This window comes from Impatiens glandulifera, chromosome 6 (genome assembly GCF_907164915.1).
Source record: "Impatiens glandulifera chromosome 6, dImpGla2.1, whole genome shotgun sequence".
Lineage (NCBI taxonomy): Eukaryota > Viridiplantae > Streptophyta > Magnoliopsida > Ericales > Balsaminaceae > Impatiens > Impatiens glandulifera.
The window spans coordinates 49,853,173-49,865,696 of NC_061867.1; the positions used below are offsets into that span (position 1 = coordinate 49,853,173).

At 29.8% G+C, this 12,524-nt stretch overlaps 3 protein-coding genes across 3 annotated transcripts; all 3 read left to right on the forward strand.

Moving 5' to 3' along the window:
• The first annotated feature begins 950 nt into the window (after positions 1 to 950).
• On the forward strand, positions 951 to 3,333 carry LOC124942115 (heavy metal-associated isoprenylated plant protein 34-like). The gene is made up of 3 exons (XM_047482540.1): positions 951 to 1,250; positions 1,340 to 1,424; positions 1,638 to 3,333. Exons 1-3 carry the CDS (start codon positions 1,161 to 1,163, stop codon positions 3,122 to 3,124), a joined length of 1,662 nt encoding a protein of 553 aa, XP_047338496.1. The 5' UTR covers positions 951 to 1,160; the 3' UTR covers positions 3,125 to 3,333.
• Positions 3,334 to 4,001: 668 nt separating this feature from the next.
• On the forward strand, positions 4,002 to 5,390 carry LOC124942429 (probable aspartic proteinase GIP2). The gene has a single exon (XM_047482938.1). It carries the CDS (start codon positions 4,072 to 4,074, stop codon positions 5,314 to 5,316), a length of 1,245 nt encoding a protein of 414 aa, XP_047338894.1. The 5' UTR covers positions 4,002 to 4,071; the 3' UTR covers positions 5,317 to 5,390.
• Positions 5,391 to 10,216: 4,826 nt separating this feature from the next.
• LOC124941808 (signal peptidase complex subunit 3B-like) lies at positions 10,217 to 12,245 on the forward strand. Its single transcript, XM_047482160.1, has 6 exons — positions 10,217 to 10,433; positions 10,506 to 10,553; positions 10,644 to 10,706; positions 11,383 to 11,436; positions 11,762 to 11,848; positions 11,938 to 12,245. Exons 1-6 carry the CDS (start codon positions 10,308 to 10,310, stop codon positions 12,085 to 12,087), a joined length of 528 nt encoding a protein of 175 aa, XP_047338116.1. The 5' UTR covers positions 10,217 to 10,307; the 3' UTR covers positions 12,088 to 12,245.
• The last annotated feature ends 279 nt before the right edge of the window (positions 12,246 to 12,524 follow it).

The following is a 12,524-nucleotide window of genomic DNA, read 5'->3' on the forward strand; positions in this document are numbered from 1 at the left end:
ATTAAGCTTAAATCAAAATTAAATGATATATATATATATATATATATATATATATATATATATATATATATATATATATATATATATATATATATATATATATATATATATATATATATATATATATATATATCCAGATAAAAAAAAAGGAAATTGATTAGAAAATAAATCTCCCTTAGACAAAAATTTCAGCAAGAAATACAAAGACATTGATTAAAATATTATTTTTTTAATATTATAAATTATTATAAGAGTTAATCTTTTGATTATGAACTGTATTATTTGATTAAGAAATTATCAATAATGTGATAATCCCATATCATACAAGCTCTAAACTATTTGATCAAATAATGCTAATTTTAATTCTGGATTTTATTTATTTTAATATAAATCTCAATAACACAATTATCTCAATATATATTTAAATATATATATATCAATACTAAAATCCACTTTTAGAAACCACTTTTCCTAAAACAAAAAATCTAAAACAAACAAGTCTTTAAAGTTCCTTTTAAATTCAAAATATCTAAGTTCCTTATATTTCAAAATTCAAAAAATCAAATCTCCTTCAATTCTTTTAAAGTAGATTTGTTAGGAATGACTTTATTAAATATATTCAAATAAACTTTTTTAGTATAAAAGTATTTTTAAAATCTTAAAAAATATTAATATATAATAACTTTTTTTAAAATAAAAATATTTTAATATTTTAATTAATGAATTGAGTTTTAAATTTTATATAAAAAAATATAAAATAAAATAATTTAAGATTTGATATTATATTATTTTAATTTAATTAAGACAACTTTATATAAAATAAAAAAATAAAAAAAATATAATTTTAAAAATTCCAATTATTTTATTTTTTTGAATTGATGTGAAACAAGACCTACTTTCCCTTTGAAAATAGGTAAAGTTCCTCTCTCTCTCTCTCTCTCTTCTGGTAATGTCGGTCTCTCTCTATCTTTGCTCACAGACATAAGAGAAGGCTCCCCTTCATCATAAGCAAAATAAAGAGAGCATTCGACAAAAGCAATCTCTTTCACTTTCTCTCTAGACCTGTTTTAGATTTGGGTTGAGAAAAAAACTCAACCTTTTTGGTTCAACAGAGCCCACAAGCTTGAGATTTAAGAATAACCCAACAAAATATCTTCAAGATGTCAATGCATTCTGCACCCAAATCTCGCGGAAAGAAGGGAATGGTGAAAGAAGATTTCATGAAGATGCAGCAGCAGCAGCAGCCTCAGGTATGGGTTTATCTTTGTTTCTTCTTTCAATTTCTTTAAGAACGAATGTAGTATTTATCTTCATTGGTTTGGTTGTTGTTTTCTTTCAGATGCAGACTGTTCTTAGAGTGAATACGCAGTGTCAGTGTGAAGGATGTGCTTCAAAGATTAGGAGCATATTGAAGAAAACTAAAGGTTAGTTAGTTCAGATATACATTGTCTATCTACTGTTTGTGAACATGCTTGACTGTAAAGTGTGAATCTTTAGTAGATGGTTCCTAAAACTTACATGTAAACAACTTACTGATCTATGTTGGGTTTATGAGTATATGAGTTTACATCCAAGGTGATTTTGTTTTTGGGTAGACTATCGATTTGGTTAATCAATTTTATCCTTTTTGGGAGCAGGGGTTGAGTCTTGTAAGATAGATCTGGAACATGGAAAGGTGACTGTAATAGGAGAAGTGGATCAAGCTAAATTGATAGATAAGCTTTCCAAGAAGACAGATAAGCAAGTTGAGCTATGGGGTTTTCCAAAAGGCATGAACATGAACATGAACAATCTAAACAACCAAATGAAGAACATCCATATGTCAGTTGCAGAGAGTGGAAAAGGTGGAAAAGGAAACCTTAAACCTCAGAAAAAGGGTGGAGATGAACGGGATATGATCAACTTCCACCAGATGATGAACGGAAAAGGAGGTATGGCTGCGGATTTCAAGTTTCCTCATCAATTCAAAGACATGAAGATGATGCCCTCCAAGGATCCGAAATCTGTCAAATTCCAATCACCTGATCATGATGATGATGAAAGTGACTATGAAAGTGACTACGACGATGATGAGTCATTTGATGAATCTGATGACGATCATCATGATGGTCATGGTCATGGCCATGGTCATAGCAAGAGCTCTGGAGGAAAGAAGGGATTCAGTCTTAGTAGCATCCCTATACTAAACCGATTGGGTTCAAAAAAAGAAGAGAAGAAGAGTAAGAAGGAAGGAAAATCAGAAGGTGGAAACAAGAAAGGAGAAGGGAAAAAAGGGGGAGATGAATTTCAGAACCAAAAACAGAGCGGTGGAAAGAACAATGGTAAGAAAAGTGGGGATATATTAGAAATGGTCAAAAATGGTGGTAAAAACGGACAAGGAAAGGTGAAGGGTGGTAATAATAATGGTGGTGGAAATAACAATTCTAACAATTGGACTGTGAAAGGACAGAAAGGTGGAGGTGGTGGTGGGGGTCATGCCATGAATAACATGCAACATAAGCTCCAAGACATTGATGTCAGTCAACTTGGAGCAAATGTTGCCAGAAATCCGGGTCAGATGGGTAATTACCCGCCTGGACAAATGGGTCAGATGGGAAATTACCCGGCAGGTCAAATGGGTCAGATGGGAAATTATCAGACAGGACACCCGGGTCAAATGGGTACTAAAAACATGGGTCAGATGGGAAATTACCCGACAGGACACCCAGGACAAATGGGTACTAAAAACATGGGTCAGATGGGAAATCACCCTCAGGGTCAAATGGGAAATCACCCTCAGGGTCAAATGGGAAATTACCCTCAGGGTCAAATGGGGAATTACCCTCAGGGGCGAATGGGTAATTTCCAATCAACAGAGGGGATGATACCAGGAATGGCTCAAACCTACAATCCTTATAATAACCAACAGCAACAATACATGGCGATGATGATGAATCAGAGGCAGCAGCAACAGGCGCAGCAGCAGCAGCAGCAGGCTTACGCGAATGGAGCGTATAATAATAACAATATGATGTATGGAAGGCCAATGAATTATGGGCCACCACCAACACCTCCACATGCGATGGACAATCATTTCACTCAGTACTTCAACGACGAGAACACCAACAGTTGTAGTATCATGTGAAAAGTTACCTTAGTAATAATTATTATGGGTATTGTTAGGTTTTTCACTTCTACCCTTGTGTAGTTAGGTGTTTTTTTATGTTGTTATTGTTTTAATATACTGAAATGTCTTTCCTTCCCTTCATGTTGATTTTCCTTGAATGTTAGGCATGGTAGATGTGTGATCTTGATAAGTCTTCTTGACTGAAATTCAATATATCATGTTTCTCAGTTGAGGAGTGTTTTGTTTATCTGATTGGATGAAATGCTGTAAAACAAACCCATGTATATTTTGTTTTGCTAGTAGTATTATATGGATTAGTTCATTCAATTGGGAAGTTTTTTAATCTCTTATTTTAGACAATCTTTGAGTTAAACAAAGTTTATCTATGTTTGCCCCAGTCTCTTTGAATTTGTGTCTTTTTTTGTTTGCCTGTTTTTTTATTCTTGCACCTGTTTTGGGTTTTTGTTTTCCTGTTTAGTACCTTAGTTTTGAGCTTAGTTTTTGTGGGTACTCGATGCCCACCCGATATGTATCCAATACTGCTATTAGCCTATTACCAGTGTGGATCTATGTAGGGTAGTTGTTAATGAGTATCCTGGATTGTTATCCATAATTATATTATCATGGTGGATCTATGTAGGGTAGTTGTTTATGAGTATCCTAGATTGTTATCCATAATTATAAAATAAAACAAATGCCCTTAAACTTTAAAGCATCTCAAATTCATTTAACTAATCCACACAATCATCTCAAACAAAATATCTAAACCAAATTCACTATGGAATGAGAAACATAATATGTCCTCATTTGAAAAAAAAAAACTCCTAATTTGATAAACAACCAATAAGTTTTCTTATAATATGTGTGCCTGATCAAGATTTTCAAATGGGTATCTCCATTTCCAAATAAATCTAATTATAAATGAACATTTGGTAGGAACCATCTGCCATTTTCAGCTCCAAAACATGGAATCCCATCATGTCCAAGTTCTCTCTCTCCTTCTGATCCTCTGTTTCACCTCATCCCAAACAGCACCTTCATCACTTATCCTTCCCATCTCAAAAAACTTCCCTTCTCTTCAATACACCACAAATCTCAGCCTTGGAACTCCTCCCAACCCCATAACTGTAACCATAGACCTTGCCGGACCCTTCTTATGGCTAAGCTATGACCAAACCTTATCTTCTTCTTTAACTCTCCATTCTGCCCATTGTCATTCCCTCTTATGCTCACTTGCCCATTTCAGTCAAACCAAAACCTTATGCAATAAAAACAACAGCTGCATTCTTTATCCCAACAATAACACTCAAGGAGAGCTAACTCTTGATGTTTTAACACTCCATGCATCAAATGGACTAAAACCAACATCAATTGTAAACATCCCAAACTTTCCTTTCTTATATTCATCCACAAAAACTCTTCCTATAGGCCTAGTTGGACTCGGGTCTAGCCAATTCGGGTTGCCAAAACAGCTCGCGGGTTCCTTCAATTTCGCCCCGAAATTCGCCATTTGTCTCCCTCGGGAGTCAAGAGAAGGTTATGGAGTTATGTTCTTTGGAGATGAGCCTTATGTTTTTTCGCCCGGTATTGATGTCTCAAAGTTGCTTACATATATTCCTCTTGTTAACATTGTTAGGCCTAAGAGTAGAAGCAATGTTACCATGTTTAGGAAGTCATATGATTACTATGTTATTATTAAATCTATATGGGTAAATGGTAAAAATAAATTGCATTTTAACTCATCATTGTTATCTATTGACAAGCAAGGAAATGGAGGGACAAGGTTTAGTACTATTCATCCTTATTCAATTATGGAAAGCTCTATATTTAATTCTCTTGCTAAGGTTTTTATTGAGGAGGGTTTGGCTTCAAATTTGACATTGGTGCCGCCGATTGAACCATTTGGTGTATGTTTTGGTACGAGGGAGGCTAATGGGGGAATACCCATTATTGATCTTGTGTTCCAAGATGATTACTCCGTGTTTTGGAGAATCTTTGCGACAAATTCAATGGTACAAATGGATAATGATATTGTGTGCCTCGGTTTTATAGATGGTGGGGTGAAAGCGACTACTTCAATTGTGATTGGAGGGCTTCAATTAGAGGATAATTTGTTGCAATTTGATTTGGCTAATTCAAGATTAGGATTTACTTCTTCCTTATTGCTTAGGCAAACCGATTGTTCGAGTTTTGACTTTTCATCTATGTGACATATGAATCTTGACTTGGCATGTAATTTATTTTATTTGTGTTTTTGGTAGATTTTGAAAAAAGGTTTTTTTTAGTATTATATATTATTATATAATAATAATTTAAAAAGAAAATTAAAAGATATTTTAGAATTATTTTTGTTTAATGAATGATTTATTTACACGAGAATTAGTAAAACTAGCATGTATTCCGTGCATTTGCACGAGTAAAAATATAAAAAACTGTGAAAAAAATATTACGGTAAAAATTTTATGGGCGGGTCAACCCACAATCCGACCCAAGTATCAATTTACTCTCACATATATCCAAATTAACCACAGCTCTCGACCCGACAATCCGAACACTTTAAAAATTAAGCATCATTATATATATATATATATATATAGATTAGTTAGTTAAAAAGTTGAACTTATATTGTTAAAATGTCACGCGTTTATCAAATTTTGGGTTGAATTTAAAATATGAAGTGTTATTAATCTAGTTGGTTAAAATATTGTACTTGTTTTGTTAGGTTGCAAGTTCGAATCATACCTATAGCATTTTTAATTATTTTTAACTGTTTTAAGTTTATGGGCGGTCATCTCACAATCCGACCCAAGTATTAATTTACTCTCACATATATCCAAATTAACCACAGCTCTCGACCCGACAATCCGAACACTTTAAAAATTAAGCATCATTATATATATATATATATATTAGTTAGTTAAAAAGTTGAACTTATATTGTTAAAATGTCACGCGTTTATCAAATTTTGGGTTGAATTTAAAATATAAAGTGTTATTAATCTAGTTGGTTAAAATGTTGTACTTGTTTTGTTAGGTTGCAAGTTTGAATCATACCTATAGCATTTTTAATTTTATTTTTAACTGTTTTAAGTTTATGGGCGGTCATCTCACAATCCGACCCAAGTATCCATTTACTCTCACATATATCCAAATTAACCACATCTCTCGATCCGGCAATTCAGACACTTTAAAAATTAAGCATTATTATATATATATATAGATAGATAATAGTTGTTCTTTAAAATTCTTTGAATTTTTTGTAAGGAATTCAAAATGTGGTTGTTTATTATTGATTCATTTAATTGTTTGTTATTAGATATTTAAAAAAATGTGTCATTTATTTATTTATTTTAAATAAAAACATCTCTACACATAAATAATAATAGACTTATTTTAAAAATATGATAATTTACGTTTCTCAATACATATCTACACCATATTTTTCTTTAGATGATTATTTGAATTATATCTATTATGAATACAAGTTTTATATTATAAAATGATTCTTAAAATTCAATATAACACTATTTTCAAATAAAACTTATAAGCTATTCTGAAAATATTACTAGGAACACAAAAAATTCAATAAACATTCTATTTGAATTTTTATGTATTTTTTTGTTATTTTTTAAATTAAAAAAAAAAAATAGGAGTAGTTTAAAGTGGACTATTTAGATTAAAATCTTATTATTAATTTGCTTTAATATTAAATTATCAATGAAAATTGTAAACCTTTTTTAGAACATTTTAAAATGTATTAATAATTTAACATAAATAATTCATTTTTTTTTCAAATGTTTTCCAAAAAAATCAGATTAATTGACCTATTATAACATTTGTTTTTATATAAAAAAAAGATAATAATGAATTAATATGACCTTCTCCTAGTAAATGATTGCAAAAACTAACCAAACAACATAATATATTTAAAGAAAATAATAATAATTATTATTATGCCAATAAACCAGTTCTATTTCCCCACCCATGTGAGGTGTCAGAATTTTGTTTGTTTTTTATGAAAACTGGGTTGTGAGGTCCTTATGAAGCTGACCTATCACCTATCTTAATATGTACTTTTCCAATAATGGACTGAAATTTTGTCATTTTCAAACTTTGAGTCACATGATGCAATATACAAATACAAAGACCCATTTTTGTGTAACTCAATTATTTTCACTTTAATGCTGAAATTGATTTCCAATATTTAATATGACATTTTTAATAGAAATTGTGGTTTTAAACTAATTTTGTATTGACTATATGTTAAATAATTTATAAGGAGGCCTTGACATATTTTTGAGTAGGTTTTCAATCTTATCTTTTATTATTAAGAATGTACTTAGTTATTGTTTGCCCATTTATTATGAACTTGAGTCGTTTTATTAATAAACTTTGAATTTAAATTGTGTCATATGATATCAAATAATCACAGTGATTTTTTTTTTTCAAATAGACAAAATTGTTTGTCATCTTATTATGATGTATCTTTTTGTTTTTTAAATTGTTTTACCGCGTTTTAGATGAAATAGTCATTTACAAACGTTTTGGACTATCTAAATATTTTTTTAAACAATGTGTGGTGAGAAAATTAAAAAAACAAATTTTGTATTTATTCTTAAAAAAATAGAACAACGTAAGTTTATGTATTTGTTTATCAATTTATAAGTATTTTTTTAAATAAGTATTTTTTTTTAAATAAATACTTTTTTCGAGATATACACCTGCAAACCGTATTCGACGGTTTGGATATCTTAAAGAATGTGTGATGTGCGAGAAGAGTTGTGAACAATTAAAAAGAGAGAATTAATATTTTTTACAAATATGATAAAAGAAAAGAATAACGATAAATAATAGAAATTTGGTATCATCAATATTGTCGGGCAAGGGCGGAGCCAGAATTTTGAATCTACTCAGGCTAATTATTTTTTTTTTATATAAAAATCAATATAACACAATAATAAAACATAATTACACGTACTTTTATTATTGAAACTAAGTTCCTGTTGGGCACAAAATACCAATATGATTGACTTCTCTTCATATTTTACGTTCATATCTTCATATAATTAACAGTTTAACTAGCTTGAGCTAACTGTAACTCGGCATTGCGTTTTAAAGATGTAATAAAATTGAAAATAGTCATTAGATTTGAAAAAAAAACCATATTGAGATTTTTTTTTCAATAGCTACAACTAATACTAGCGAGAGTCGATGAACAAAACAATGCAAATAAAACGCATAAGGGCAATCTTTAAAAAATAATCACATTATGCTAGTATTATCATATTTTTGACCTCGCATATTATTAATTTCTAGAAGGGTGCTTTCATCATACTCAACATTTTGATATTTAAAAAGAGATTCTAAATTTTTATCAAAAAATACTGTTTTGTATCAATTGACTCGAATAATAAAAGATTATCAAATTTTGTGTAAAAAGATAGAATATTATTTTTTTCTCTTCTCCGAATTTAAAATGAAAAATGTCGTTGAATTTCAAGATTTTAAGAATTTATTTATATATATATATATATATTATCAAATAATAAGAAAATTATTATCATCGGAACATGAAGATTATAATAACAATTCACATAAACACAAATAGTTATAAGACTAAAAATACCAATAAAATAACAGATATAAACCGTCTTAAAAATTATATAAATATGAAAAGAGAATAAATTTTAATTTAAGATGACCTAGTACGAGAGAATGAATTTTAATTTAAACAGTCGTCCAAATATTTTATTCTAAGTCTAAAAATTATAAATTATATGAATCTTTAAGAGGATGAATTCCATTTTTTTTAATTAGGACCGACTAATAAGGTAAGACTTAGAGTGTAAATATATTTTAGCTAGGAACTAGTTATATACATGTAAATATTTTTTATTTAGGAATTAATTATATACGTGGGCCACTAGGTTTTATTATTAATTTATTATATATTTTTAATGTTGGGCCATTCCACTCTTCTTTCAAAATCCCTCTCTCCCTTTATATCATATTTAATGATGGACCATTTGCTACCCAGGCTATAATCTTACTCTATCCAAAAATCATTATGCATCATCAATTATTTAATTAATTATATAAGTTATCTTCAAATGTAGAAGCAGAGTGAGATGAAAATATTTGATAGGACTTAAATTTTAGTAGGAGAATTTTTATTTGTATTTTTTAAGTTACTAACGTGTTGGACACGTCATTTTTTATACCATTTAGGACACCAAATTAATGTTCTTTATCATTGCTCAAAAAAAATTATATTTTTAAATTTAAAAGATCGGACATTTTGATGTTCATATCGAGAAATCACAATTAATATGAATTCAATATAAAAATAAGATTAATAGATTACTCATATTTTTATGAGTAGTTTTTGAACTAGGACAGTGTTGTTCTATTGATTTGTTGGGAGGTAAAAATATCCGGGTACGTGGCGTTACATGTGGTATCAGAGCCGATCTGATGGTAGGAGCACAATATCACATGGGAGGAGCTCTTGAATTCCGTGAAAACAAAATGACATGTGTATCACTTCTAAAGTTCTTAACTAAAGAGTATAAGTTCAGGAGATTGTGAGGAGATTATGATGTTTGACATCGAAAAATTACCGTAAATATAAACTCTTATAAAATATTATAAAATGAGTAAAGCTTTCTTAAAAAGATTTATAATTTATCACCTCTTCACAAGTTTATTAATTAAAAATAATTTTTTGGATCATTATATTTTTATAATGTTATGATTTTAGTAAATTTTTATTAAATTAATAAATCATAAACTCCATATCAAGTTAGTATCCATATTTATGGAATAAGTTTTTTTTTAACTTCATACAATTATTATTATTTATAAAAATTATTAAAATAAAACCTAATTGTAATTCTATTTTTTTTTCTGTGCAAAATATATGATTTTTTTTTTAAAAATAATGAACAAACAATTTTTATTTTCTTTTACCATTTTGATTTTAATATATACCAAATAAACAAATTAAAATGGACATTATATATTATGAGACAATCCGACCCGACCCAAATAAAATATCCATACCCGTCTGTGACTATCAGTTTGCTTAGTTCTTACGGTTGCTTCAGTCGGGACCATCGAAGAAGAAGAAGAATCGATAAAGCGATCGGAGGCGAATCAAAGGTAAACTGAATTAGAGTAGAAGAATCTATAGAAAGAAAAAGATGCATTCGTTTGGATTCAGAGCAAACGCCTTGTTAACTTTCGCCGTCACTGTTCTTGCATTGATATGCACCATGACTTCTCTCTCCGATAATCTCAATACTCCCTCTCCATCTGCCGATGTTCAGGTACTTTTCTCTGATCTTTCATCTCTACCTTTCTAGATCTCCGTTTGTTTAATCAATTTGTGTGTTTTTTAGGTCAAGGACATTTATTGGTTCCAGAAATCAACCAAGGGAGACGACGAGGTATCGTTTTGTTCTCGATCTCTTTGATCTTATAGTTTCGAGTACTATTTGATTCAGTTTCTTGGATCTTGTTGAATTACAATTCTGCAGGTTAGCATGACATTGAATGTTACAGCAAACTTGGAATCCTTGTTTACTTGGAATACAAAACAGGTTATATATTTATGAATAATCTCTTTGTTTTTTCATTTGTATTTTTGGATTCAGAGTTCAGACATTCTTGTTCTCTTGGTATAAAGAACAATTTCTCTATTATAATATTAGAGCTATATTACAACACATGTTGGACTGGATAGATTATAGTCTTTGTTCATTGTAATACGTGTTTGTAACGTGGTTTGACTGCTACTGTTCAGAAACTTTTGAATCGTTTGTTTGTTATCTTACATTCAAAACTAGGGTTTGTTTAGTTTTGATTATTGACTTTCTCACTTTTTGGGGCTTCTTAATGAAATTGTGTTAAACTGTTTTAAAAAAAATATATTAGAGCTATATAAGCACTATGCATATTTTTAGATAATCAGAGAACACGTGAATGTGGCAAATTTGATGCATTTTGAACGACGATTTGTCATTGGGAAACTTGATTGCACTTGTTTTGTTCATGTGGTTGTTGACATGGTTATCATACAATATTCCTTGAGAGTAAAACGCATCAAAAGGATGTGAAGGAAATTACAAGAACAGGAACTTGTATAAGAATTTGTGATCTGAATGAGGAGAGATTTGTACATTGTTCTTATTTAAAGTAGTTTCTTCTCGTTTTTGCATTTCAATGGATTCTGTTTCTAAAGCTTTATGGGAATTTGATATGATTGATTTTGGGCAGGTTTTTGTTTTCTTAGCTGCAGAATATGAAACCGCGAAAAATTCATGGAATCAGGTAGAATATTTTTCTCAGTTTTCTTGCTATATATATATATATATATATATATCTGATTGTTTTAAGGCGAAATCTTATCATGTGCTTCAGGATCCCCCTTTTTTTTCGGGTTTATTACTGGGGTGATTAGCGTTAAATCGAATGAACTATCGATGTCCTTTTACATCATCTAACAAATCAAATTAAAATATAGGATAAATGAACTTATATATGCATAAACTTTTCTAAAATGGACAAATCTATAGACATTGTATGATCTGTATTCAAATCAAATAATGTACAGGGTTCTTGATCATTAAGTTTTGATTTTGTTGGTGAATAACAGATCTCTTTATGGGATGGTATAATACCGTCGAAAGAACATGCCAAATTCTCAATTCACACGACAAACAAGTATCGGTTCAGTGATCAGGCAAGGATCGATCACTCATCATTGATTGCTTTCAAATTTTCAGTTAAATATTTTAGAAATTGATTTTCGTCGTGTTATTTTCTCTACAGGGAAGCAATCTCCGAGGAAAGGATTACAATTTGACCCTTCATTGGCATGTGATGCCCAAAACTGGAAAGATGTTAGCTGATAAAATAGTCATGTCTGGTTATCGTTTGCCAGAGGAATATAGACGACGATCTGCAGCAGCAGCAGCGTAGCTTACTCGTAATCCCAGATGTTTGGAACTAAAAAAACGAAGAAAAAAAAGTAGATTGTTTTAGAATATTCAGGGCGGAAATACCCTTATCGTCGTTTTGAATTATTGGAAAATTTTCAGTTTCAAAATTTATAATAGGTCATCTTTTATTTTCCCACTCCAAAAGATCATTTTTATGCTGGTAAATGTGAATATTTTTTTCAAAGATTAAAAAAAAAAAAAAGGAAATAAAGATCGAAAATTTTTCATTCCCGTACTAAGTCTTTCTTTTTCGGATTGAGAAAAATCATTTTATTCTATAGAACAAGTTACAAAAAAAAAAAAATCATCTAGGACAACTAAGAAAATTAACTTCAATTTTATCAAATAGATTCATTAAACTTTGTTACTTTTTCAAAATGAAAATAAAATAGAAATTTTCTTTGAAGTAACAAAAAC

Bases quoted from the DNA above. Each gene is read 5' to 3' on its own strand.
- LOC124942115 (XM_047482540.1), top strand. From the start codon at position 1,161: ATGTCAATGCATTCTGCACCCAAATCTCGCGGAAAGAAGGGAATGGTG. The intron at 1,251-1,339 runs GTATGGGTTTAT...GTTTTCTTTCAG, and splicing joins AGCAGCAGCAGCAGCCTCAG to ATGCAGACTGTTCTTAGAGT. The intron at 1,425-1,637 runs GTTAGTTAGTTC...TTTTGGGAGCAG, and splicing joins CATATTGAAGAAAACTAAAG to GGGTTGAGTCTTGTAAGATA.
- LOC124942429 (XM_047482938.1), top strand. From the start codon at position 4,072: ATGGAATCCCATCATGTCCAAGTTCTCTCTCTCCTTCTGATCCTCTGT.
- LOC124941808 (XM_047482160.1), top strand. From the start codon at position 10,308: ATGCATTCGTTTGGATTCAGAGCAAACGCCTTGTTAACTTTCGCCGTC. The intron at 10,434-10,505 runs GTACTTTTCTCT...TGTGTTTTTTAG, and splicing joins CTCCATCTGCCGATGTTCAG to GTCAAGGACATTTATTGGTT. The intron at 11,437-11,761 runs GTAGAATATTTT...GGTGAATAACAG, and splicing joins CGAAAAATTCATGGAATCAG to ATCTCTTTATGGGATGGTAT.